The sequence below is a fragment of the Scyliorhinus torazame genome, chromosome 2 (assembly GCF_047496885.1).
Source record: "Scyliorhinus torazame isolate Kashiwa2021f chromosome 2, sScyTor2.1, whole genome shotgun sequence".
NCBI lineage: Eukaryota > Metazoa > Chordata > Chondrichthyes > Carcharhiniformes > Scyliorhinidae > Scyliorhinus > Scyliorhinus torazame.
The window spans coordinates 368,542,756-368,568,727 of NC_092708.1; the positions used below are offsets into that span (position 1 = coordinate 368,542,756).

The following is a 25,972-nucleotide window of genomic DNA, read 5'->3' on the forward strand; positions in this document are numbered from 1 at the left end:
AGGGAACAGAGAAGAGGGTTTTAAGAAGCATTTTGTCGTGGAGGAAATTAGCTACGTGCAATTCTCCCCTTCAGATTCTTAATTTCTGCATTAAAAGCTGATTTCAATTTGTGTACGAGTGTGGGGCTTATTTCATATTTGTTAACTGCAGAGGAAACACAAGAGTTAAACAATATGCATTTGTTCAAATAACTGTTGCCTCTCTACTTAACAGTCAGCAGATTGTTATCTTTATTCCCTTTTTAAAATGCTAGAGCTGTGCATGGTCCCCATCTGATCCTGATGGTAATCTCGTTCACGATCAATTGCATTCTCCTTTACCACCAGGCTTGTGCTGAGAACTTGCATGAAAGAGGAGTGAGTAATCAGTCCTATCGTTTCTCTCTTCCATAAGCTCTAGACAATTGCTGACCGCCGCTGCCTTTCACTATGGAAAAGAGAGTGTTGCTTCTCTCCATCTGTACATTGCTCAGCTCGTATGTACAAGGTATTCATCACCCCGTTGCTTCCTTCAGCATCTGGGATTGAGCTGAGCCTGTACACCTTACCAATTTACTCAATGTCCATTTTCATTACAGGTTCCCAGTGGTGGGACAATTATGAGAATGGGATCAAAGATTATATTTCACAGTTTGGACCCATGGTAAGTATGATTTTCCCTGTCGAGCATCCATACTTTAAAGGTCATAGCTTTAGCTTAAAAACAGCTGATGCGGCGTTTCATTTTTATGTTGAATTATCCCATTAAGAACGTTATGTACGTTGTGTTGAGTTGTATAATGCTCAGCATTGTGTTTTCAGTTGTGAAGCCCTCATTTTTTACAATGTCTGCTCTGTCTTTCACTCTGCCTATTGGAGACTGAGATGTTACACTGTTAGGAACTAACCGTCGAGCCTGAACAACATTGTGGGTGTCAGTCCAAATGTGTTCCGAGCCGGTTTGTGCTGTTGCAACAGCTGAGGAAGATTCAAACTGCGAACTTTCATGACATTATTGGTTACAGCAGATTACATAATTACATTCGGTGGGTTACAGATCAGCTTTGCTTGTTGATAACTGGTCCTTTTGATCAGTACTTTTTGCAAAACATTGTGATGTTGTAAAGGGATTGTATTTGTTTGCAAAAATGTGTTGAATTTGGTGATTACACTGAGAGTCACAAGCGAAGCTGTCTCTTTTGAATTCATCAGAAACATTATTAATACAAAGATTGGAATGGACAGTTGGGTCACGGCTTTGACCTTTGTAGAATTGTTGAACACATCTCCATTCAAAATTTATCGTAGATAGTAAAATTAATCTTTTAACTCTCTCCAAAGGTCAGTATTGTTTTGTGAACACTGTTAATATTACAAAATATGTTATGGAAGCAGTTACGAGGGGGAATTTGTTCATGAGAGTATGGCATTTTGGCTATAAATTGGCTGATTTATATCGAATTAATAACAATGAGGGTTTTTTTACACTAATCGGTACTTCTTTAGAAGTCCAATGTACTCTTAAAGCAGCAATATCCGATGATGCATGTACATTGCCTTAGCTGATGTGAACCAGAGGAGCCACAGGTGTGACTGGAGTTGGTTGTGTATCACACTGAGAGGAGACTCACCATTTGGACTAACAGCAAACAGCCATTATTAAGCTAATTTTATTTACACATGCTCAAGAAGAGGGCAATATAATAAGATGCTCAGCTCTGGCAATATAAAACATTCCCCCTCTCCTCCCACTTAAAAGAAACTTAGACCTTAAAATATAGCATGGTACATGGACGTATTACAATGGGACTAAATCAACATCGACGAGACCTGAAATTTTACAGATTGGGTTACATTCTTTTTTATCATAAACTAAAACTTAGAATTTGCACAGAAACAAAGATGTTTCCTTAACACTAGTCTGTATTCAACAAAAATATCATCATTTGACAAGAAATAGTGGGCAGAATTCTCCCATTTTGAGACATGGGGCGAAATTCTCCCGGAACGGCGCGATGTCTGCCGACTGGCGCCCAAAACGGCGCCAACCAGACGGGCATCGCGCCGCCCCAAAGGTGCGGAATGCTCCGCATCTTTGGGGGCCGAGCCCCAACATTGAGGGGCTAGGCTGGCGCCGGAGGATTTTCCGCCCCGCCAGCTGGCGGAAACGGCCTTCGTTGCCCCGCCTGCTGGAGCGGAAATGACATCTCCGGGCGGCGCATGCGCGGGAGCGTCAGCGGCCGCTGACAGTTTCCCACGCATGCGCAGTGGAGGGAGTCTCTTCCGCCTCCGCCATGGTGGAGACCGTGGCGGAGGCGGAAGGGAAAGAGTGCCCCCACGGCACAGGCCCGCCCGCGGATCGGTGGGCCCCGATCGCGGGCCAGGCCACCGTGGGGGCACCCCCCGGGGCCAGATCGCCCCGCGCCCCCCCCCAGGACCCCGGAGCCCGCCCACACCGCCTTGTCCCGCCGTTCAAAAGGTGGTTTAATCCACGCCAGCGGGACAGGCAATTTATCGGCGGGACTTCGGCCCATCCGGGCCGGAGAATCCAGCGGGGGGGCCCGCCAACCGGCGCGGCGCGATTCCCGCCCCCGCCGAATATCCGGTGCCGGAGACTTCGGCAACTGGCGGGAGCGGGATTCACGCCAGCCCCCGGCGATTCTCCGACCCGGCGGGGGGTTGGAGAATGACGCCCAAGATGTGGTAGAGGGTGGCTCTGGTAGTGCCTGGCCCGCTGACCAGAATGGCGGGTTCCCCTGCCAGATTCTGAGCCGGTGCAGACTCGATGGGCCGATTGGCCTCCTTCTGCACTGTAAATTCTATGATAATCTATGATGATGATCCTGCACTTGGAAGCTCATCAATTATGCACAAGCGCATTCCCCTCTGAGTCATCTGGCGGGCTGGCCACTGGCCACTGATTCATACACCCGCCATCAGCTGGTGGGTTTGAAGGTCCCAGCGCTATGTTACAATACCCATCCAGCACTCTCATTTCACTCTCTCTAGCCAAACTGTCTTCACCAGACCCTGCAGGATTTCAGTGACACAGAGGCCATTGGCTAGCAGCCTCAAAAAGAAGTATGTACCTCGATTCAAGCACCCTAATATTAAGGGGGATCTGCATGTGGCGTGACACTGGGCATGAATGGGCCGCAGCCAGGCAAAGGGAAAAGGATAGTATTTGTACCAGTTTATCAAAGGGCAAAGTCACAGGTAAGTTCGACAGAGGAGTCAGATTCTCCTGTCACCGACGGCGAAATCGCGTTCGGCTATCGGCCGGGGAATCCCAAGTTTATGACAGAATCGGGGGCGGCGCCACTCCACCCCCTCCAAAGCGGCATACTCTCCGAGTCCACCGCGCCACGTATCGATGGCCTCAGGACATTTCCTGAGGCCCGCCCCCCTCCAATTGAGTTCCCGACAGCGTGGGTCTCTCATGGTCTCATCCGTCGGAACCTCAGCGTGGTGGCTGCGGTCTCAGTCCAGCGCCAGCACAGTCGGGGGAGGACTGACCCGCGGGCAGGGGCGACATCATTCAGGGCTGGGAGCACTGTGGGGCGATGTCCTGGGCGGGTCTGCAGGCTGCGTCCACCATGTAGCATGGCGCTGCCGCTGCAGGCTGCCATGCGCATGCATGGCCATGGACCCGGCAATTCCCCGGGCCGAATGGGCAGCTAGAGCTCGGTGCACTAGGCTGCCGTCCTGCTAGCCCCCAGCAAAACGGGGAATCGGTGGCCGTTTTGCACCATTTCTTCTGCCGTAAAATGCCACCGTTTCCACGCCGGCATGGGGACAGAGCCCCAGAATCGGAGAATCCAGCCGGAGGCCTTTGACGGGCAGCATACAGGAAAAGATTGATGGCTGAGCACACGGAAATGTTGAAAGCATTGGCTGAAACAAGTGCTAATTGTATCAATTGAGTTTAAGTATACACAGAAGGAGGGCATTGATTGGATGGTTACTTCAGCACATATAAAGATACATTAACTGATTGAAGAGTGGTGTGGAGATATATACTTGCAATGTTTCACTCTGTGAATAAATGTATCCCAAGTAAAGACTGGCCTTGGATTCTTCGATCACCAACTGGCTACCTGGAGTATAACACCAGGGAGCCTGTTGTCATTATAAAGCAGCATGGACGAATATGGCAGCAGCATGGAACAAGACATCATGCAGAGCTTGGAACCCATCCTTTCCAGTTGTGGTCAACTGTAAGTGAACGCTTGTGACCCAATTGTGACTTAACATCTGGGGCGAGATTCTCCAATAATGGGGCGTTGTCACCACGTATGCGAAAAAACGCACTCTAATCACTCTGGACTTACCTGGAGAAAGTCCAGGGTGATTCTCCAATTTGCAGGGGGCGAGCAGGGCCCCGGAGTGCTCCTCGCAGCTCTGGCTGCCGTTACGGGGCCCTGCACTTCCGGTCAGCGGTCCGCGCATGTGCACGGCGGCGGCCTACGTCGGCCGCCTCATGCGACATGGCCGACCCACACTGCGGACCGGCACCGAAAACATAGACCCCCCCTCCCCCGATCACGCGCACCCGTGGATCAGTGGCCCCGGATCGGTAGCCTGGCCGTCCTGGAGGCCCCCCTCTCTCCGCGAATGGCCCCCCTCCCCCACCAGGGCAGCCGCGGACCGAGTCCGCAGCCGCCACGCCGAGTTCCTGATGGGTGGAATCATGCGAGAACCACGCCGTCGGGAACTCGGCCAGCTGCACTCGGTGAATCGCCACAGGGGCCACTTTCAATGGCCCCTGACTGGCGCTGCGCCGACCGCGCGTACGCGATTGGCGCTGATTCTTCGGGGACCGGAGAATCGCCGGATCAACATTGGACCCGATCTCGCCCATTCTCCACCCCCGCGCTGATTACGATTTCGCAGCGGAGGCTCGGAGAATCCCTCTCAGCTTCCATCGCAGCACAGACAATTTCAGTGCTGCAGTGGCAGCTCAGACTGAGGAGATCCTTGTCTGTTATTATGCAAAGCTGTTCGGTGCTAATCCCGGTCAGACTGCTGTCTTTGTGGGTGCCGATACAAGCTTGCAGGGCCTCACATCAGTCCAGCCATCCATGCTCGGGAGAGTGAGAGTAGCTCCACAGTGCATAAGCCTGCAGTTCTCTCTCAGGGTGACAGCAACCATGCTCCTAACGCTGACAATTCGCTAATGCTGCTCCCTGTCAGCCAGTCAACCTAGACTACTGCCACCCATTTTGAGATGGTGCAGTCTGAAGCTGGCTCTCATGGCCAAGAGCTGCTTGAGGGTTTCCTGCAAGGCAATTTGTGGTATCTCCCATTGAAAGTCAGCAGTATTCCACCAGCCATGCTGCAGGTCTGGGGGCAGCACTGTGTAGGTGCAGTAGGCCAGAAATAGGCAGCCGCAGACACGCAGCTGGAATGTACAAGGGTGAATAGTTGAGTGTTGTGTGGATTACTCAAAGTGATAATGGTTAGTATTGGCATGGAATATTTGCATTGTGGTGTCTTTTATTTCAGGATTATGGTTAAGAGGTTGCTGTGATGGTCAGTGACAGAATGTAGGTAGAGCAGGAAGGTGTTGAACAACAGGGATCTGGGAACATATTCTGGGGGAAATCAGAGTCTGATGTGCTGCTCCCAAACAGCCCATCTGGACAGCAGGTGTGCCAGCTGCATCCTTTCTTCCTCTTATGTTCCTCCTGTTCCTCCTTCCAAGGTTTTCATCAAAACCCTGTTGACAAGGTTGTGGAGGACGCAGCAGACTATCCCGGATTGAGCATTCCTGGTGAGTTTTGGAGGGCTCCCATCAAGTGGCCCATGCACCAGAACCATAGCTTCTGGATGCTAATGGCCTATCCTATGGCATTCCAGTTGCAGCATTGTCCTCATTGTAGGAGTGTTGGCCACGTGTTTGGGTGGCATAGGGGCCACATTTACAGCAGGTAGTTCTTGAAGCCAAGCAACAATCCTCTGATTGAAAGGTAGTGGCTCAAAGGTGACTGGAACTGTGGAGTGGCACAAAATAAAAGCATCTTGACTGCTGCCAGGCATTCACCAACTTAATGTTTGGGATGTGATCTTGCATGCTAACTGCACATTGAATGAGTGGTGCTACATGCGGACCTGTACATCAGGATGCCATTGTCTTCTCTCCAAGCAGAGAGAAACAGGAGGTTCGGGCATGTGTCTTTGCTAGGATAGCAGAATTTCCCGTGTTGCAGGGTTTATAGGTTGGCCTGTTGGACTGAGGGAAACACTCCTCCAGCAAGCTCACACGCAATGCTGTAAATGCATCCCAGTAAGCAGTGGAATGAAATCTCTGAAAATGTGCTGCCCATGGTGCAAAGTAGCTGAAGGCTTAAACACGTGCGTTTGAAACCAACTTCGCATCACATTTGTTTCAAAAGGATGATTTCTGTGATCTTTAGCATGTTAATTTTACAGGTGTTTAGAATGGAAACTATCACGTGCTTCATACTCCAGGTGTGATAATAATGGGCATCTACTAATATGAATCTCTGCCTTGATATTGATTTACTTACGCTATCCCCTTGATGAACACAATGAATGACCATCACATTTACCATTGTATTGGTTTGATTCATTTATTCACAGGTATTGGGATGTTATTTGCCCTGAATAGCTCATTCGACAATGAGAGGTTAGATAGTCACAAAGACAAGAGTCATGTGACAATCAAATACCATCGGCCTTAGTTAACAGTGGTGTTGACGTATGCAGATAGGCTGGACACAATTCTATGGAGAGGAGCCCCATTGCTTTCAGCTCATTCATATGTATTGTTCTTAGTTTGAAATGTTTTGTTGACTTTCCTTCCTGAATATTAATATAACTACAAATGCAAAGACTCGAGATCCGACAAAAATAAATCACAATTGGGGCATAATTAAACGCAGGTGCCAAAATAGATATACACACAATTATCAAAACATGGGATCCGGAATTGAACGTGTGAAATTCAGTTAAAGGAGGTATTTCAATTCAGTGTACCCACAGCAGTACTACTTTGTAATGATCTTGACAATATTACAGAGAACAAGATGTAAATTCTCCTACTTTGTGCACTTTTAAGGGCTTTCATAGGAATATTATGCAAATTAAGGATCCACAAGACTCTCCATTTATTTGTCCTGACATGGAACCATCAGAAACAGTACCGATCTCAGGTAAAGTGAAGCATGGCTTTTATTTAACATATTCAAACTTTTTCATGATGCAAGTTTAAAATCAAGTCACTGGAAAGTGAGCCAGAAGCAATTTTTGCTTCTTGAGAGCACCAAATTGGATTGGTAGTACACAAACGTTTAGGTACCATCATATTGTTCTTTGGGTTGACAACGCAGAACAGTTTGGGCACCAGTGTATTACACCAGAGTGAGAAAACCTGGATGTTTGTATATCGAGGTGCGTGCTACAGAATTGCGGAATATTGCTGCTTGTGGACTAACATGCAGGGCTTGTGGGACCCAAATGCTTTGTCATAGAGTGGCATGACAATCCTCCCATTGCTAAATTGTTGGGCTTGACTGGATCATTGGCAAGAATGACCTCACTGTCCACCAAGCCTCCGCTATTGTCAGAATGGATTGGTTTCAGAATATGAGGGACCGTAAAGTAATGTGGTCTCTCTGTGGCGTCGTCTGATTCTGACAGGTTATGGGCAGCACGGTGGCACACTGGTTAGCACTGCTGTCTCACAGCTCCAGGGACCCGGGTTCAATTCCGACCTCGGCTGACTGTCTGTGTGGAGTTTGTATGTTCTCCCTGTGACTGCATGGGTTTCCTCCGGGTGCTCCGCTTTTCTCCCACAGTCCAAAGATGTGCAGGTTAGGTGAATTGGCCACGCTAAATTTCCCCTTAGTGTCCAAAGATGTGCAGGTTAACTGGGCTAATGGGGATAAAGTGGGCGAGTGAGCCTAGGTAGGATGTTATTTCAGAGGGTTGTGCAGACTTGATGGGCTGAATGGCCTCCTTCTGCACTTTAGGGTTTCTATGATTCTATGAGTGCAGGAGGGAGAAGTGCTCATTTAAATATAGGAGCATTGGGGAGGACAAGGACTGGAGAATACTTTGAGCAGAAGAAAAGTGCTTAATTATCAAGTGCTTATACACCATGTGTGTGGTAATAATGGGCACCTACTAATATAAACCTCTGCTTTGATTTTGATTTAATGACATTATCCCCTTGATGAATACAGCCACCATCAGATTTACTCTTATAATAGTTTGATTTGAAAGTACAAAGAACAACATTCATCCTTTGGACATGGTTATTTTGTGGTATAGAAACATAAAATACTGGAAATATTCAGCCACTGCGGAGAGAAAAACTCAGGTTGGGAATTTCCGCCACCATCCCCCCAAATCCCCCATCCCCCTCCTCCCCCACGTACGTGTATTGTGGCAGCAGAGGTGACCCGTCGTTGGTGGGTCCAGCCGATGTCGATGGCCTTTTCCATTACTCACACCCCTTGCGGCTGGGGAAACTGTGGCAGGGGGTCACCATCAGCGGGACTGGACGATCCTGCTGGCGTGAAGGCCCAGAAAAATTTGGCCAGAGTGAATGTTCAAGTCAAATATGACCCCTCTGCAGAACTAAAACAAGGTAGAAATGTGTTGTGCCATCAAAATTGAGGAAAGGGAAGCAAGAAGAAGAGGGCACGTCTGAGGATGAGAGAGATTAAATGACAAAGATGTCATGGGCCAAAAGGTAACGGGTGTGGAAATGATGTAGACTGAATAAGAAGTTTTGAAGAAGAGTTCATATTTTCCTTCAAATATTAGCTCGTTTGGGAGGGGGGGGGGGGGGGAAGCGATTCTCCGGGGTCACTAGCCAGTAGCAAGAATTGCAATAGCTCAGTCAATCGGGTGGTAGGCACAAAAAAGAGTTTCACGCCGGGTGTCAAATCTCCCGTCCCTCTCTGTCGGCCCCAATGAGGTTCCCAGAGGCCTCGACGAGGTTCCCGTCCAGACCCAGTGGGAACATGCCGACAGGTCATTAAACTGATTTAAATCTCATTATTAGGCAGGGAGCCCAATTTACCAGTTTTCTGGTATCCCCTCACCCCCCGGCCAGACAAGTGTCTTGGCATGAATTGGTGCACGTCCTCAGAAACAGGGAGCTGGTGGCTTGCACTCTGACTGGCAGCAAGGAGGTGCGCACCCTCCCTAAACCTGCCTCCAGGGTACTGAGAGGTTGGGGGGGGGGGGGGGCCTTCAGGAGAGGTGAGGGTTGGGTTGGGCTGGGCTGGAGGAGCTCAGATTTGGACTTTTTCCTTGGTTGGGGGTTGTTTGGCTAGTCTTCCACCTGTAGTTTTTAAACACTTTAAACTGACTCCCAGCGTGAAAGATCTGTGAGATGAAGGTAAAAGTCTTCCCTTTAATGTTTTTTTCACAGTCAATTTAATTGCCCTTTTTCAAGCCTCTGTGCACACCTAGAAGCCAAAAATCTTTGAATTGCATTGTTTACATGCAATTTCATTGACCCGTGCCTTTCAAAAGCCTCTTGATTGACAGGGCCAGGCAATTTCATAGGATGAATTGCCATTGTTTATTTATATAGCTCTACAGGGGTCCATTAACTCTGAAGCACTTCCTCTTTTGAGCAGCTGTTCTTTCTAACCTCAGTTTTTAAAAAGAGGCTAGCTCTTTGTTCTGAAGGGCTTCCTAGAAAGACTAGGTGCTCTGCCTGGTACTTCCCCCACACCTGGTCGTTCCAGAAAGATCTAGGGTGGTGCCTGAAGGGGGAAAACTGAGAGGGGGAGGTGAAGGGGGGACTAAGAGGTGAAGGGGTTCCTTGTCAGACATTGGGGGGAACCTTGCCAGCGATTGTGGGGCGGGGAGGGGGTCCTTGCCAGCAATCTGAAAGTAGGGGAAGGCTGCAATGATATTTTGAGATCTGGGCGCCCTCAATCTCTGAGCTGCGGTACCTGACAGAGAGTCTGGGTGTGTCCCTCTCCGATCCAGCACAAATCCATTTTAAAATTTACTATGTGCCATTGAAAAACACGAAAACCCTTTTCCTCATTAAAAGAATTTATATGTGCCGTTGAATGGCACGTCAACTTCACTCCTAGCGCCAGCGGGAATCCATCCAAATTCTCTGCTGGAGTGAGCACTTAGTCTGCAAATAGAAGAATTTCACCCTCTGCTTCTCTCTCTACATATGCTGCCAGACATGCTGAGTATTTCAAGCACTTTCCATTTTTATTTCAGATTTACAGCATCTGCAGTATTTTGCTTTTATTTTCGTTTATTTTTTGGTTCCTGTAATGCAAAATACATGTACAGTTGGGAGCAGCGGGTTGTCGAATTTTACCATTTTAAGAAATATCTCCAACTGCATTGGAGCACGGAATAACACTTTTCCACATTAGTGTCGGATATGTATTCTCTATAATTGGTTGGATATTGACTCACTGGGGTTTTTTTTTATCATAGATTATCATAGAATTTACAGTGCAGAAGGAGGCCATTCGGCCCATCGAGTCTGCACCGACTCTTGGAAAGAGCACCCTACCCAAGGTCAACACCTCCACCCTATCCCCATAACCCAGTAACCCCACCCAACACTAAGGGCAATTTTGGACAGTAAGTGCAATTTATCATGGCCAATCCACCTAACCCGCACATCTTTGGACTGTGGGGAGGAAACCGGAGCACCTGGAGGAAACCCACGCACACACGGGGAGGATGTGCAGACACCGCACAGACAGTGACCCAAGCCGGAATCGAACCTGGGACCCTGGAGCTGTGAAGCATTTGTGCTATCCACAATGCTACCGTGCTGCCCTTAGTTATCCAATTCTACTTTTTTCACTTAAAGGTGACACATCAGTATTGGACAAGAGAACATTTTGAATATTGACACCAGTGTCAGTACTGAGCACTTGCAGGTCACATACAACACATCAGATGGAGAGTGAATCCCGAAATAGAAGCTGAAAATGAAAGTTGCAATTGTAATAACGTGCTGTTTTATATTTGTTATTTCAAATGAAGTTTTTATTCAAGTTTTTCTCTTTTTGAATTTAGTTCACACTTTGAAACCAGCAGATATTAAAATAGTTGCTGCTCTGGGAGACTCCCTAACAGTAAGTCACAACATTTGGAAGTTGCACTGTTGCAAATGTATGATTGTTTCATTGTGTGTGAGAGGAACATAATCATCACAAATTACCATTGAGGACCTGGACAATATGTCGCTTTAAAGGGACATTTAAAAAAAAAATTATTTCATGGGATGCGGGCATTACTGGCAAAGGCAGAATTTGTAGCTCATCACTGATTGCCCTTGGGTAAGTAAGCCACTTTCTTGAACTGCTGCAGTCCGCAATTCTACTGGGAAGAGAGTTCAGGGATTTATATCCCCTGACAGTGAAGGAGCGCCAATATAGTTCCAAGTCAGGGTGGTGTATGGTTTGGAAGTAACTTGGAGGTGGTCGTGTTCCATGCATCCACTGCCTTTATCCTTATATGCCGTGGAGGTCGCAGATTTGGGAAGTAGCCAAAGAGTGGGGCTTTCCAGTTGAAATAAAGTTTGGGAACAGTTTGTTCTAAAAACTCTGCTGAGATACCACATTGGTCCCTGGATGTCTGTGATAAAATGGTTGTTTTAAATGCTACCTTATGAACTTTAAACTGTGCTATCCACATAGAATTGCACCAGATGTGTGAGCAATCACATTGCGTTGTTCGGGAATAAGATAGCATTGTGGATATATTCATGGACCAGTAACCCAGAACCTCAACTAATGATCCAGAGACATGAGACCATGCATGGCAGCTGGGTGGAATTGACATTCAGTTAAATAAACTTGGAAGTAAAAATGGTGACCCTGAAACTATTGGATTGCCATTAAAAATCCATCTGGTTCATTAATATCCCTTTAAGAAAGCAAATCTACTGACCTTGCCTTGTCTGTTCCATATATGATTTAGACCCACAGCAATGTGGTGTACTTCTAACTTCCCTCTGAACTGGACTAGCAAGGCACTCAGTTATATACATGAAGGTATTGCCAGCAACTCCCATATTCTGAGAATGAATAAGTGAAGATTAGCATAGTGGATGAAGACCATGGCATTCATGCACCTTCTTCAGTTTTCTTCCCAAGGGCACAGGTAATGCTGCGAGGCAAGTCCTGAACCCACCCCAGCTGGAACAGGGATTGAACCCCATGTTGTTGGCACCAATCTGATCCACACTGGCTACAAAGAACAAACAAAGAACAAAGAAATGTACAGCACAGGAACAGGCCCTTCGGCCCTCCAAGCCCGTGCCGACCATACTGCCCGACTAAACTACAATCATCTACACTTCCTGGGTCCGTATCCTTCTATTCCCATCCTATTCACATATTTGTCAAGATGCCCCTTAAATGTCCCTATCGTCCCTGCTTCCACTACCTCCTCCGGTAGTGAGTTCCAGGCACCCACTACCCTCTGCGTAAAAAACTTGCCTCGTACATCTACTCTAAACCTTGCCCCTCTCACCTTAAACCTATGTCCCCTAGTAATTGACCCCTCTACCCTGGGGAAAAGCCTCTGACTATCCACTCTGTCTATGCCCCTCATCATTTTGTATACCTCTATCAGGTCGCCCCTCAACCTCCTTCGTTCCAGTGAGAACAAACCGAGTTTATTCAATCGCTCCTCATAGCTTATGCCCTCCATACCAGGCAACATTCTGGTAAATCTCTTCTGCACCCTCTCTAAAGCCTCCACATCCTTCTGGTAGTGTGGCGACCAGAATTGAACACTATACTCCAAGTGTGGCCTAACTAAGGTTCTATACAGCTGCAACATGACTTGCCAATTCTTATACTCAATGCCCCGGCCAATGAAGGCAAGCATGCCGTATGCCTTCTTGACTACCTTCTCCACCTGTGTTGCCCCTTTCAATGACCTGTGGACCTGTACTCCTAGATCTCTTTGACTTTCAATACTCTTGAGGGTTCTACCATTCACTGTATATTCCCTACCTGCATTAGCCCTTCCAAAATGCATTACCTCACATTTGTCCGGATTAAACTCCATCTGCCATCTCTCCGCCCAAGTCTCCAGACAATCTAAATCCTGCTGAATCCTCAGACAGTCCTCATCGCTATCCGCAATTCCACCAACCTTTGTGTCGTCTGCAAACTTACTAATCAGACCAGTTACATTTTCCTCCAAATCATTTATATATACTACAAACAGCAAAGGTCCCAGCACTGATCCCTGTGGAACACCACTGGTCACAGCCCTCCAATTAGAAAAGCATCCCTCCATTGCTACCCTCTGCCTTCTATGGCCTAGCCAGTTCTGTATCCACCTTGCCAGTTCACCCCTGATCCCGTGTGACTTCACCTTTTGTACTAGTCTACCAGGAGGGACCTTGTCAAAGGCCTTACTGAAGTCCATATAGACAACATCTACTGCCCTACCTGCATCAATCATCTTAGTGACCTCCTCGAAAAACTCTATCAAGTTAGTGAGACACGACCTCCCCTTCACAAAACCGTGCTGCCTCTCACTAATATGTCCATTTGCTTCCAAATGGGAGTAGATCCTGTCTCGAAGAATTCTCTCCAGTAATTTCCCTACCACTGAAGTAAGGCTCACCGGCCTGTAGTTCCCGGGATTATCCTTGCTACCCTTCTTAAACAGAGGAACAACATTGGCTATTCTCCAGTCCTCCGGGACATCCCCTGAAGACAGCGAGGATCCAAAGATTTCTGCCAAGGCCTCAGCAATTTCCTCTCCAGCCTCCTTCAGTATTCTGGGGTAGATCCCATCAGGCCCTGGGGACTTATCTACCTTAATATTTTTTAAGACACCCAACACCTCGTCTTTTTGGATGACAATGTGACCCAGGCTATCTACACCCCCTTCTCCAGACTCAACATCTACCAATTCCTTCTCTTTGGTGAATACTGATGCAAAGTATTCATTTAGTACCTCGCCCATTTCCTCTGGCTCCACACATAGATTCCCTTGCCTATCCTTCAGTGGGCCAACCCTTTCCCTGGCTACCCTCTTGCTTTTTATGTACGTGTAAAAAGCCTTGGGATTTTCCTTAACCCTATTTGCCAATGACTTTTCATGACCCCTTCTAGCCCTCCTGACTCCTTGCTTAAGTTCCTTCCTACTTTCCTTATATGCCACACAGGCTTCGTCTGTTCCCAGCCTTTTAGCCCTGACAAATGCCTCCTTTTTCTTTTTGACGAGGCCTACAATATCACTCGTCATCCAAGGTTCCCGAAAATTGCCGTATTTATCTTTCTTCCTCACAGGAACATGTCTGTCCTGTATTCCTTTCAACTGACACTTGAAAGCCTCCCACATGTCAGATGTTGATTTGCCCTCAAACATCCGCCCCCAATCTATGTTCTTCAGTTCCCGCCTAATATTGTCATAATTAGCCTTCCCCCAATTTAGCACATTCATCCTCGGACCACTCTTATCCTTGTCCACCAGTACTTTAAAACTTACTGAATTGTGGTCACTGTTACCGAAATGCTCCCCTACTGAAACATCTACCACCTGGCCGGGCTCATTCCCCAATACCAGGTCCAGTACTGCCCCTTCCCTAGTTGGACTGTTTACATATTGTTTTAAGAAGCCCTCCTGGATGCTCCTTACAAACTCCGCCCCGTCTAAGCCCCTGGCACTAAGTGAGTCCCAGTCAATATTGGGGAAGTTGAAGTCTCCCATCACCACAACCCTGTTGTTTTTACTCTTTTCCAAAATCTGTCTACCTATCTGCTCCTCTATCTCACACTGGCTGTTGGGAGGCCTTTAGTATACCCCCAACATTGTGACTGCACCCTTCTTATTCCTGATCTCTACCCATATAGCCTCACTGCCCTCTGAGGTGTCCTCTCGCAGTATAGCTGTGATATTCTCCCGAACAAGTAGCGCAACTCCGCCTCCCCTTTTACATCCCCCTCTATCCCGCCTGAAACATCTAAATCCTGGAACGTTTAGCTGCCAATCCTGCCCTTCCCTCAACCAGGTCTCTGTAATGGCAATAACATCATAGTTCCAAGTAGTAATCCAAGCTCTAAGTTCATCTGCCTTACCCGTAATGCTCCTTGCATTAAAACATATGCACTTCAGGCCACCAGACCCGCTGTGTTCAGCAACTTTTCCCCGTCTGATCTGCCTCAGAGCCACACTGTCCCTATTCCCTAGTTCTCCCTCAATGCTCTCACCTTCTGACCTATTGCTCCCGTACCCACCCCCCTGCCATACTAGTTTAAACCCTCCCGTGTGACACTAGCAAACCTCGCGGCCAGGATATTTATGCCTCTCCGGTTTAGATGCAACCCGTCCATCTTATACAGGTCACACCTGCCCCGGAAGAGCTCCCAGAGGTCCAGAAAACGGAAACCCTCCCTCCTACACCAGCTGTTTAGCCACGTGTTTGTCTGCTCTATCTTCCTATTTCTAGCCTCACTGGCACGTGGCACAGGGAGTAATCCCGAGATTACAACCCTCGAGGTCCTGTCTTTTAACTTCCTGCCTAGCTCCCTGAACTCCTGCTGCAGGACCTCATGCCCCTTCCTGCCTATGTCGTTAGTACCAATATGTACAACGACCTCTGCCTGTTTGCCCTCCCCCTTCAGGATTCCCTCTACCCGTTCGGAGACATCCTGGACCCTGGCACCAGGGAGGCAACATACCATCCTGGAGTCTCTTTCACGTCCACTGAAGCGCCTATCTGTGCCCCTGACTATAGAGTCCCCTATTACTATTACTCTTCTGCGCTTTGACCCTCCCTTCTGAACATCAGAGCCAGCCGTGGTGCCACTGCTCTGGCTACTGCTGTTTTCCCCTGATAGGCTATCCCCCCCGACAGTATCCAAAGGGGTATATCTGTTCGAGAGGGGGACAACCACAGGGGATTCCTGCACTGACTGCCTGCCCGGCTATCCAGCTCACTGAGCCAACCCAAAGGGTCCGAGTTGCTGAGGCAACATGCACTTTTACCTGCATGTTGTAGTCAGAGCTATGGATAGTGATGGGTGGAGGCTCCATCTTTCTTTCCACCACATTGCTGACCAGGAATCATTCTCGCTCTTACTTATCTGCCATTGCCGAATGTTTCAAGGATTTGGCGATCCAAGCTGTTAGGCCTCGTTAACATAGCGACTGCTAAATTCTAAATGACAACAAGCATTTCTAATAGAGGAATGCTGTGGAGGCAGTGAGCACCGGAGCAACAGGGCCGAGAAACAGCTGAAAGTGCTTCTTGAGCCTCACTTGAATGATTGGAGGGGGTGAGCTGACTGTGCAGGTTATACTTCCTCAGGTCAATAGCCTGTTAGAGGAAATGATTTTGGGCTGCTGGCAGAGGCTCTTAAGTATGTTTCAGGAAAGCTTTATAGGGAGCAACAGGAGCAAGGCAATCAGCAGAAGGTGGAGTCAAAAGAGCATTACTGGTCCTCCTAGCTTGATGGAAAAGCATTTCTTAAAATAAAATAAATTCAAACCTATTTCTAGCTGGCAGACACATTTACATGGGTGTCTGGCACAAACCTTGAACAGGCACCAAACGCTGATATTAAATGGATGTCAGGAAACGTAGAGAACAGATCCCACAACGTTAGCAGTGGGACCAATATCTGTGCAGATTGGGTGCAGACTGTTGCACTGCTAAATTGGTATGCTTTGCACACATTTTATGCCTGGGAAACAGACACAATGGGCTAGATTCCCCTCTGTCGGGATTCTCCGTTTTGCCGGCAGCGCACCCACACCTGGGGATTTCCCAACGGCGTGGGGCTGTCCACAATGTGAAACCCCATTGGCCGGCTGGCGGGAAGGAAAATCCCGCTACCGGTGGGGGGGGAAGCTGCACCAGAAAATGGGTGTGGCGGGACAGAGAATCCCGCCCCTTGTGTATCAATTTCTACCCTATATCTTAAATGAATCAAACTTTTTTCCATACATGCAAAATATGTTCTGAGTTGCTTGATTCATATTTGATATGGGAATTTAATTTGGCTATCTATCCATAATCATTGTTTTATTTTTAAACCTAAAGCAGCTTTTAAAACCTTAATCGAACCCGGGCGGGATTCTCTGTTCCCCGACACCAATTTCTTAATCAGCGATTTGGTGGAGAATCCCTTTTGAGGCTGAAATTGAGGGCGGCGCCTGTTTGATGCAGGTTATGTATGCTCCGCCCCTTCCAAATGGCGACATTGTGTTGTGTGGCGCATGCTGTTGTGACGGCCTTAGCACGTCACCTGAAGGCCCGCTCCCGATGCTCCGCCAACCCAATGGACTGAGTTTCTGACCGTGCGGTTGTCTTGTGGTCTCAGCGGTCGTGAACCGGGCGTGGCGGCAGCAGACTGTCCGGTACCACCACCGTCGGGCAGGAGCCGTGCTGCTGGGCAGGGAGGGGGGGGGGGGGCTTCCGCGAGGGCTGGGGGACTGGTAGGGGGTGGTCAGGGGTTGGCCAGGGGTCACTATCTGGCAGATCGGGTACGTGCACTGCCAGCGCCATGTTTTAAGTTCGCATGCGTGACCACGGACCCGGCCATTCTCCAGCCATTTCTTTCGTGGGAGCCGGGGGTTTTACGTAGTGTGGCTGCTAGCCCCTCACTGGGGACAGGATCGGTGAGGGGGCATCGCTGATTTTTTCCACGTAAAACGCCACAGATCCTCCACACTTAGGCACAAAAGCGGAGAATCAGCCCCCTATCCCTGATTTCCTTATAATTACACTTTCAAATGGAAATATAATTCTCCATTCTAAGTCCTATGATATTGTGTGACATTGTGAATGCCATTACCATAGCCATGGCCACTGGATTTAACTCTTCTTGGAAAAACAGGCAAAAACAAATGCAGAATGGATTCCCGAAAACCTTGGTGAAAATCCAAGAATCCCTTTTAGAGAAAATAACATTTGTTTCATTCGGTTACCATAAGCCAATGGCCCTCATTAAAGGGAAAATCATCCCCTTGTATAGTCTACTATGAGGGAATTTAAACAGTTTTAAATTAAATTATGCACTAGGTTTTATTAAGCAATGACTACGGATCAGCAACAAAGGTGAATCCATGCCAATCAAAACAAAATGTGCAGAGCGGGAAAGGCAACATTTTGAATCATTTAAGTCTACTTATACTGAAAATGGTCATCTTCCTTCTAATAATTTGGGGTAAGGTGGAGTAACAGTTATGTTACTGGGGAGCAATCCAAAGAATGTGAGTTCCAATTCTGTCATGGCAGATAACAATTTGATTTCTGTAAATAAAAAGCTGGCAATAGGAAAAAATGATAATGAAGCATATCGTAATAAATGGAACTGGTTTACTTTAAGAAGGAAGCCCCTGGGCGGCACGGCAATACAGTGGTTAGCACTGTTGCCTCACAGTGCCAGGGACTCGGGTTCGATGCCGGCCTTGGATGCCTGTCTGTGTGGGATTTGAACATTCTGCCCATGTCTGCATGGGTTTCCTCTGGGTGCTTCTGGTTTCCTCCCCCAGTCCAAAGATATGCAGATTAGGTGGGGCTACAGGGATAGGGCTCTTTTGGAGGATCGGGGCAGACCTGGGGGGCCAAATGTCCTCCTTCTGCACTGTCGGGATTCTATAGATTCTTTCCTTGGCTCTAGGCCAACAACAGGCGCACACCAATATGGTTAACTCTTAACTGCCCGTTGAAATGGCCTAACAATCCACTCAATTCAAGGACAATTAGGGATGGGCAATGAATGCTGGCATTGCCAGCAATGCCCGCATCCACTTAAAAAAAATAAAGAAAAAATAGCGCAGCTGTCCTGGCTGTGGAATCCAATAAATATAATTTGTTTTTTGTGGAAAAAGAGGCTGCCACTGAAATTCACCATCAATTAGTTTGGGCTACAAGAAAGCTGTTTTAATTTACTTTCCAGTCTCAAAATTCTGTATTGAACATTCTAAATAAAAATATAAAGAACTAGTGGTTAATGTACTTAGATGTGGGGCGGGATTCTCCGTCCAGCGATGCTGGAATCACGAAACTGAAATTGTGATGCACTATCAATTACGACGAGACGAGAGTAGAGATTAATTGAGGCTTTATTAAGCAGAGATGTGTAGCCTCCTGCAGCTGCTGCCAAAATGGCTGCAGCTCGGTGAGCACACAATTTTATACTCTGCCTACTGGGCGGAGCCAGCAGGCAGGGATCTACGCACGTACCTGTAGTACAGGAGCCTTACCGTATTACATCTCATATGTGATATATACAACAGTGGTGACTACCACATTCACCCCTGTTAAAAAAGAGACCAGCGGGGGTGGAAGACTATTTACATGCATAGGTTAACATTTTGGGGAAAGTTCACAAATGTAGACGGTCGGGCGCCTTGATCCTCCGTTGTGAGCGCCGCAGTCCCGGTGGCGATGCAGGCGTCGGTTCGGGAGATTCCGGGAGCGTGTAGACCTCATCTTCATTCCCGGGTGGGACCAAGGGGAGGACGGATCGTCCTGGAGCGGGGGCTGTGGTGAGGTGCGCTGGGGGGAGGAATGGTGGCGCCGGGGCAGAGGGGGGGGACCCAGCTGGTGCCATGTCCCTGAGGGAGACTGTGTCTTGGCGGCCGTCCGGGTACGCCACGTAGGCGCACTGCAGGTTTGCATGGAGTAGCTGTACCCTCTCGACCAACGGGTTCGCCTTGTGGAGCCACATGTGCTTGCGGAGGAGACCAGGTCCTGGAGATGCCAGCCACGTTGGGAGCGAAACACCGGAGGTGGACTTCCTGGGGAAGGCAAGGATACGTTCATGGGGAGTTTCGTTAGTCGCAGTGCAAAGTAGCGACCGAATGGAGTGAAGGGCGTCGGGGAGGACCTCCTTCCAGCGGAAGACCGGGAGATTCTTGGACCGTCGGGCCAGCTGGACGGCCTTCCAAACCGTCCCATTCTCCCGCTCCACCTGCCCATTTCCCCGGGGGTTGTAGTTGGTCGTCCTGCTATAGGCGATGCCCATGCTGAGCAGGTACTGGCGCATCTCATCGCTCATAAATGAGGATCCCCGGTCGCAGTGGATGTAGGCGGGGAAACCGAACAGGGCGAAGATGGTGTTGAGTGGTTTGATGACGGTGGCAGACGTCATATCGGGGCATGGGACGGCGAAGGGGAATCTCGAGTATTCGTCGACGACGTTAAGGAAATACGTGTTTCAGTCGGTGGAGGGGAGGGGCCCTTTGGAAACCACGCTGAGGCGTTCAAAGGTGCGGGAGGCCTTCACTAGGTGCGCTCGGTCTGACCGGTAGAAGTGCGGTTTGCACTCCGCGCAGACCTGGCAGTCTCTGGTGATCACCCTGACCTCCTCGATGGAGTAGGGCAGATTGCGGGCCTTTATGAAGTGAAAGAACCGGGTGACCCCTGGGTGACAGAGAGTGTCGTGTAGGGTCTGGAGTCAGTCCACTTGTGCGCTGGCAGATGTACCTCGGGATAGGGCATCGGGGATTCGTTGAGCTTACCGGGGTGATATAAAATCTCGTAATTGTAGGTGGAGAGCTCGATCCTCCACCTCAATATTTTATCATTTTTGATCTTGCCCCGCTGTGTGTTATTGAACATGAAGGCAACCGACCGTTGGTCAGTGAGGAGAGCGAATCTCCTGCCGGCCAGGTAATACCTCCAATGCCACACAGTTTCTACGATGGCTTGGGCTTCCTTCTCGACGGAGGAGTGCCGAATTTCGGAGGTATGGAGGGTGTGTGAAAAGAATGCCATGGCCTGCCTGCCTGGTTGAGGGTGGCGGCCAGTGCTAATTCTGATGCATCGCTCTCGACTTGGAAGGGGAGTGCCTCGTCAACCGCGTGCATCGCGGCATTGGCGATGTCGGCCTTGATACGGTTGAAGGCCTGGTGAGCCTCGGCCGCCAGTGGGAAAACAGTGGAGTGAATGAGTGGGCGGGCCTTGTCCGCATAGTTGGGGACCCACTGGGCGTCATATGAGAAGAACCCCAGGCATCGTTTGAGGGCCTTGGGGCAGTAGGGCAGAGGGAGTTCCATGAGGGGGCGCATGCGATCGGGGTCGGGCCCTAGAACTCCATTTTGCACGACATAGCCGAGGATGGCTAAGCGGATGGTGCTGAACACGCATTTCTCCTTGATGTACGTTAGGTTGAGGAGTTTGGTGGTGTGGAGGGATTTGGAAAGGTTAGCGTTGTGGTCCTGCTGGTCGTGGCCGCAGATGGTGACATTATCCAGGTACAGGAAGGTGGCCCGCAGTCCGTACCGGTCAACCATTCAGTCCATCTCCCGTTGGAAGACCGAGACCCCGTTAATGACGCCGAAGGGAACCCTAAGGAAGTGGTAAAGGCGGCCGTCCGCTTCAAATGCGGTGTACAGGCGGTCCGCCTTGCGAATGGGGAGCTGGTGTAGGCAGATTTCAGGTCCACTGTCGAGAAGACCCGGTACTGTGCAATCTGATTGGCCATATCAGATATGCGTGGGAGGGGATACGCGTTGAGCTGCATGTACCAATTGATGGTCTGACTGTAGTCAACGACCATCCTGTTTTTCTCCCCAGTTTTCATAACTACCACCTGGGCTCTCCAGGGGCTGTTGCTGGCCTCGATAATCCCTTCCCGCAGCAGCCGCTGGACCTCGGACCTGATGAAGGTCCTGTCCTGGGCGCTGTACCATCTGCTCCTGGTGGCGACGGGTTTGCCATCCGGGGTGAGGTTTGCAAACCGAGAAGGCGGGTCGACCTTAAGGGTGGTGAGACCGCAGACAGTAAGGGGTGGTAGGAGCCCGCCGAATTTCAGGGTTAGACTTTGAAGGTTGCACTGGAAGTCCAGACCGAGTAGCAAGGCAGCACAGAGTTTGGGGAGGACGTAGAGCCGAAAGTCGCTGAACTCTACATCCTGGATGGTGAGGGTGGCGGTGCAGTACCCCCAGATCTCCACGGAGTGGGATCCGGAGGCCAGGGAGATTCTCTGGTTAATGGGGTGTACCACGAAGGGCCAGCGCCTTACCGTATCGGGGTGGATGAAGCTCTCCATGCTCCCAGAGTCAAGAAGGCATGATGTCTTGTGCCCATCGACCTTTACCGTCGTCAACGCGACTGCGAGGTTGTGCGGCCGGGACTGGTCGATCATGATGGAGGAGAGCTGTAGCTGGTGTTGGAAGGCCCCTGGCTGGTCGGCGGCGGTTGCAGGCGATGAGCAGCCCGATGAGGTGCCCGACGAGCAGGGGTCCTGAGGCAGGGAAGATGGTGACGCCCACGGGGCACATGTGGCGGGCGGCGTTAAAGATGGCGGCGCCCACAGGCCGCACGAGGCCTGATGGGGGGAAGATGGCGGCTCCCACAGGCCGCACATGTCCTGAGGCAAGCAAGGTGGCTGCGCCCACGGGCCACACGTGATCTGAGGCGAGGAAGATGGCGGCGCCCAAGGACCGCACGTGGGTTGTGGGGGCGAAAATGGCAGCGCCCACGGGTCGCACATGGGGGCTGCAGGAACAATGGGCCAGGTTACAGCGGCGATTGAGCGGGCCTGGCACACAGCAGAAAAATGTCCTTTCTTTCCGCAGGCCTTGCAGAGTGCGCTCCGTGTTGGGCAGCGCTGCCGGGGGTGCTTTGTCTGTCCACAGAAGTAGCACTTGGGTCCCCCTGGGTTGGCTGGCTGCCGCGGGGTGCAGGCTTGGGGTTGGCTGGGGGCGGTTGCTGGTGGAGTCCACGATGGGGTGCTCGCTGGTGGGGTCCACAATGTCCAGGAGGGGGGCGCCAAGCAGTCGGGGGCTTACGCTTGTACATTATGGGAGGCGACCGTTAGTGAGATCGCAAGTTTCTTGGTCGCCGCGAGGTCGAGGGTAGCCCCTTCTAAGAGGCGCTGGCGGATGTACGCCGACCCTATGCCCGTAACGAAAGCTACCTTAACTCCTAATTAGGAGTTTGGAATGTTCAACAGCTGAAACGGCCTGGCAATCGCAGTCCCTCGCCTGGGCATGCTGGGCACGCCAGAAATCTTCCACAGACTCACCGGGGAGTTGATGCCGCCTGGACAGGAGGTGCCTGGTGTAGAGCTTGTTGGTTTGCTGGGTGTAGTTCTCCTTCAGTAGCGCAATGGCCTCAGCGTAGGTAGGTGCGTCCCGGATGAGGGGAAAGATATTGGAGCTCAGCCGCGTGTAAAGGATCTGGAGCTTTTGTGCCTCTGAGGGTGGTTCAGTCGCAGATCCGATGTAGGCTTCAAAGCAAGCTAGCCAATGCGCGAAGGCCGACTTGGCGTCGTCTGCTTGAGGGTGCAGCTGCAGGCGAATCGGCTTGATGCGGAGGTCCATCGTTGTAAAATCTCTGCGTAATAAATTGATGCACTATCAATTAAGACGAGATGAGAGTAGAGTGTAATATAGGCTTTATTAAGCAGAGATGTGTAGCCTCCTGCAGCTGCAGCTCGGTGAGCACACACATTTATACTCCACCTACTGGGCGGAGCCAGCAGGCAGGGATTTACCTCCGTACCTGTAGTACAGGATTCTTACCGTATTACATCTCATATGTGACGTATACAACAGTGGTGACTACCACAAATTGTGAATATCGTGACCAGCACCAGGCACCCGACGGAAAGCCATGCTCTGGTGTCTCAACAGCGGCGTCGATACATTCTGCCCCGCACATACAGTTAACAGCCTTGGTATATCATTAACAGGCCCAAACCTTTATTTTCTTGGGCACCCGCAATGCTCCACCTATGCCGACCGCCACCACACCCCCCGCACTACCCGTCTGGCATCCCCTTGCCCTACCCACCACTGAAACCCCCTCCGTGATTCATACCTGCCTCACTATTGGCAGTAACAGCGGGTCTGGTCCATGGGATGGAGGATGATGACGACCCGCTCTGTGATGAGCTCTGGTGCTCCGCCTCGTTTGACGAAACCTGTCTCCTGTTCAGGGTAGCACTTTCCACCGTCCGCCTGGGTGATCTCTGCATGCGATCTGTCCACTCCATCACATGGTCCCACCAAACCCTGGTGGTGGAGGTGGGGAGAGGAGGGGCGTGTTATGGTTAAGACTGAGCGGCAGGGTACTGGGACGATGTGCGGTGTCTGACCTCGGGGCCTGGCCCGTGCCCACCCTCAACGTTCAACTATCTCTCTCCCCCCACCTCCCCCACCATTGTGCCACCTCTGCAGACAGCCCAGCCCAGTCCAGCCCATTAATCACACCCTTCTGAACGAGCACCGAGGCAGTTTGGAACCTTTCTGCACGGGTTTTTATTTTGAACATAACAGGTGAACATCTCTAGTATGGTTTGCACCCTAGCCCCTAATGTTATCCTGTGTCCTGCACACGTGCCAACTTAACTGTCTACCTTTCTGGCCTGATGGGCCCTAACATTTAGGTGGATCCCCTGCCATACATCAGTGGTAGAGGTCGGAAGCTGTGATTCCCGCCCTGTTGCATGGGTCCCCATTAGCAGCCATCTTCTGGAGAGACAGGGATTGGATAGGCCTGGCAGCCACTCGGTCATCCCAGGTGGCGTGATGCCACCCTGTTCTGCTCACTGGCCCATTGGTTGCAGCAGGGACTGGCGTGGGGGGGACATGTCCAAAGCGCTGTGGTGTTCCAGCACCTCCCTTGCGGGGATCACTGGCACTGGTTCCATCAAATCCTCCTCCCTCGGGTTGCCTGACACTCCTTGGGATTGGGATGAGACATTGGCATTTATCCGTAATGTGTTTGCTGTCGTCCTCGATGTTTTGTCCTTGGTTTGGTCTTGTACTCTGGCTCTGGTCTTCCTTCTACTGGTGGTGTGATGGTCCCCCTCGTGGTGGCTGGTGAACATCACTGTTGTTGTGTTCCAGTTGCTGGCTGCTGCAGAGAGAGATTCCAAGGCGGTGCGGCACTTTTTACCTTCAGCGATTTTGCACCCTTTTGGGTGGTCGCTGGGTCATTGCCAATCAATTGATCAGGGGCAATTGACAACGGACAATATGTGGTGCAGAATGGGAAACGTGCACACTGCTGGTCAGTGGGGTTTGGTCACCCTCTGAGTTGGGAGGTGGGTCGGCGTATTATGGGTCAGGGATTGGTGCCAGAGGCACGGTAATTCCTACCCACCCTGGCAGTCCTGAGGTCATGCAGCTTTTTCCTGCATTGCTGTACCACCATGGCAGTGGGGCTCGTGGCGCTCACGGCCTCTGCCATCTGCAGCCAGGCCCGGCGTACAGCGGCAGGTGGCAGCCTCCTACCCACCCCAGAGAACAGGGTGGGCCCGTCTCTCCTCGAAGGCATTCAGCAGGGTCTCAAGCTCTGCGTCCATGAACCCGGATGCCACTCTTCGTGCTGCCATCTTGTTGGCTGGGATGAGTGTGTGGGGGAAGTGGAGCGCTAATATGCGGCTGCAGCTTGTTAGCCTCTTGAGCGGCAATCCCGAACCTGGTAAATCGGACACCATTTATCATTGGAATTAATCGAGTTCCACATGACACCGGTGCTAGCCCATTAACGGATCATGAATCCCTCCGGGACCAGTGCCAATTTAGTTGTCGTACAAGTCCACCAATTCAGTCCCGGCGTCAACACTTAGGGTGTGATTTTATGGCCACGTTGCACTTGAAAAGCAGCTCGTCGCAGCGCAGCATGGCTCATAAAAGCCAGAAGACCCCACTCCAGGGATCTACCCAGCTTGCAACGCCTCACGATATTGCATTGATCATGTTGCGATGTAAATCCCGCCCATTGTGTGCAGGAGCATCTTTTAGAAAATATGCATATCACAGCGTGACAGCTTGTCTCATTGCAATGTGCAGATTTCCAAGCCACCCAAGGTATGGGATCAATCTCCTTTGCCTTTGAGACGTCGGGCGAGTGACGTTCAGTACTGGCCTCCACAAATGGGGACCAGACGGAATGGCAGTCATGGGGGTTTCCCAGGGGATAGGAAGCCCCCAGTTTCATGCTGTTTGGGCAGGGTGATACCCTGACACTGTTTATGCCACCTGGGCACCATGGCGGTACCAGACTGGCACCCTGGCAGTGCCACCTGGG

The 25,972-nt window shown here is 50.3% G+C and overlaps 1 protein-coding gene across 1 annotated transcript in view; it reads left to right on the forward strand.

Annotated features, from left to right (window-relative positions):
- Positions 1–363: 363 nt before the first annotated feature.
- The window catches only part of LOC140407920 (phospholipase B1, membrane-associated), a 90,504-nt gene continuing 64,895 nt past the window's right edge, over positions 364–25,972 (forward strand). The window contains exons 1-4 of the mRNA XM_072495114.1: positions 364–487; positions 579–643; positions 7,061–7,154; positions 11,023–11,081. Of these exons, the coding sequence (XP_072351215.1) occupies positions 430–487; positions 579–643; positions 7,061–7,154; positions 11,023–11,081 (276 nt within the window). The 5' untranslated portion in view covers positions 364–429. The remainder of the gene's footprint in view (positions 488–578; positions 644–7,060; positions 7,155–11,022; positions 11,082–25,972) is intronic.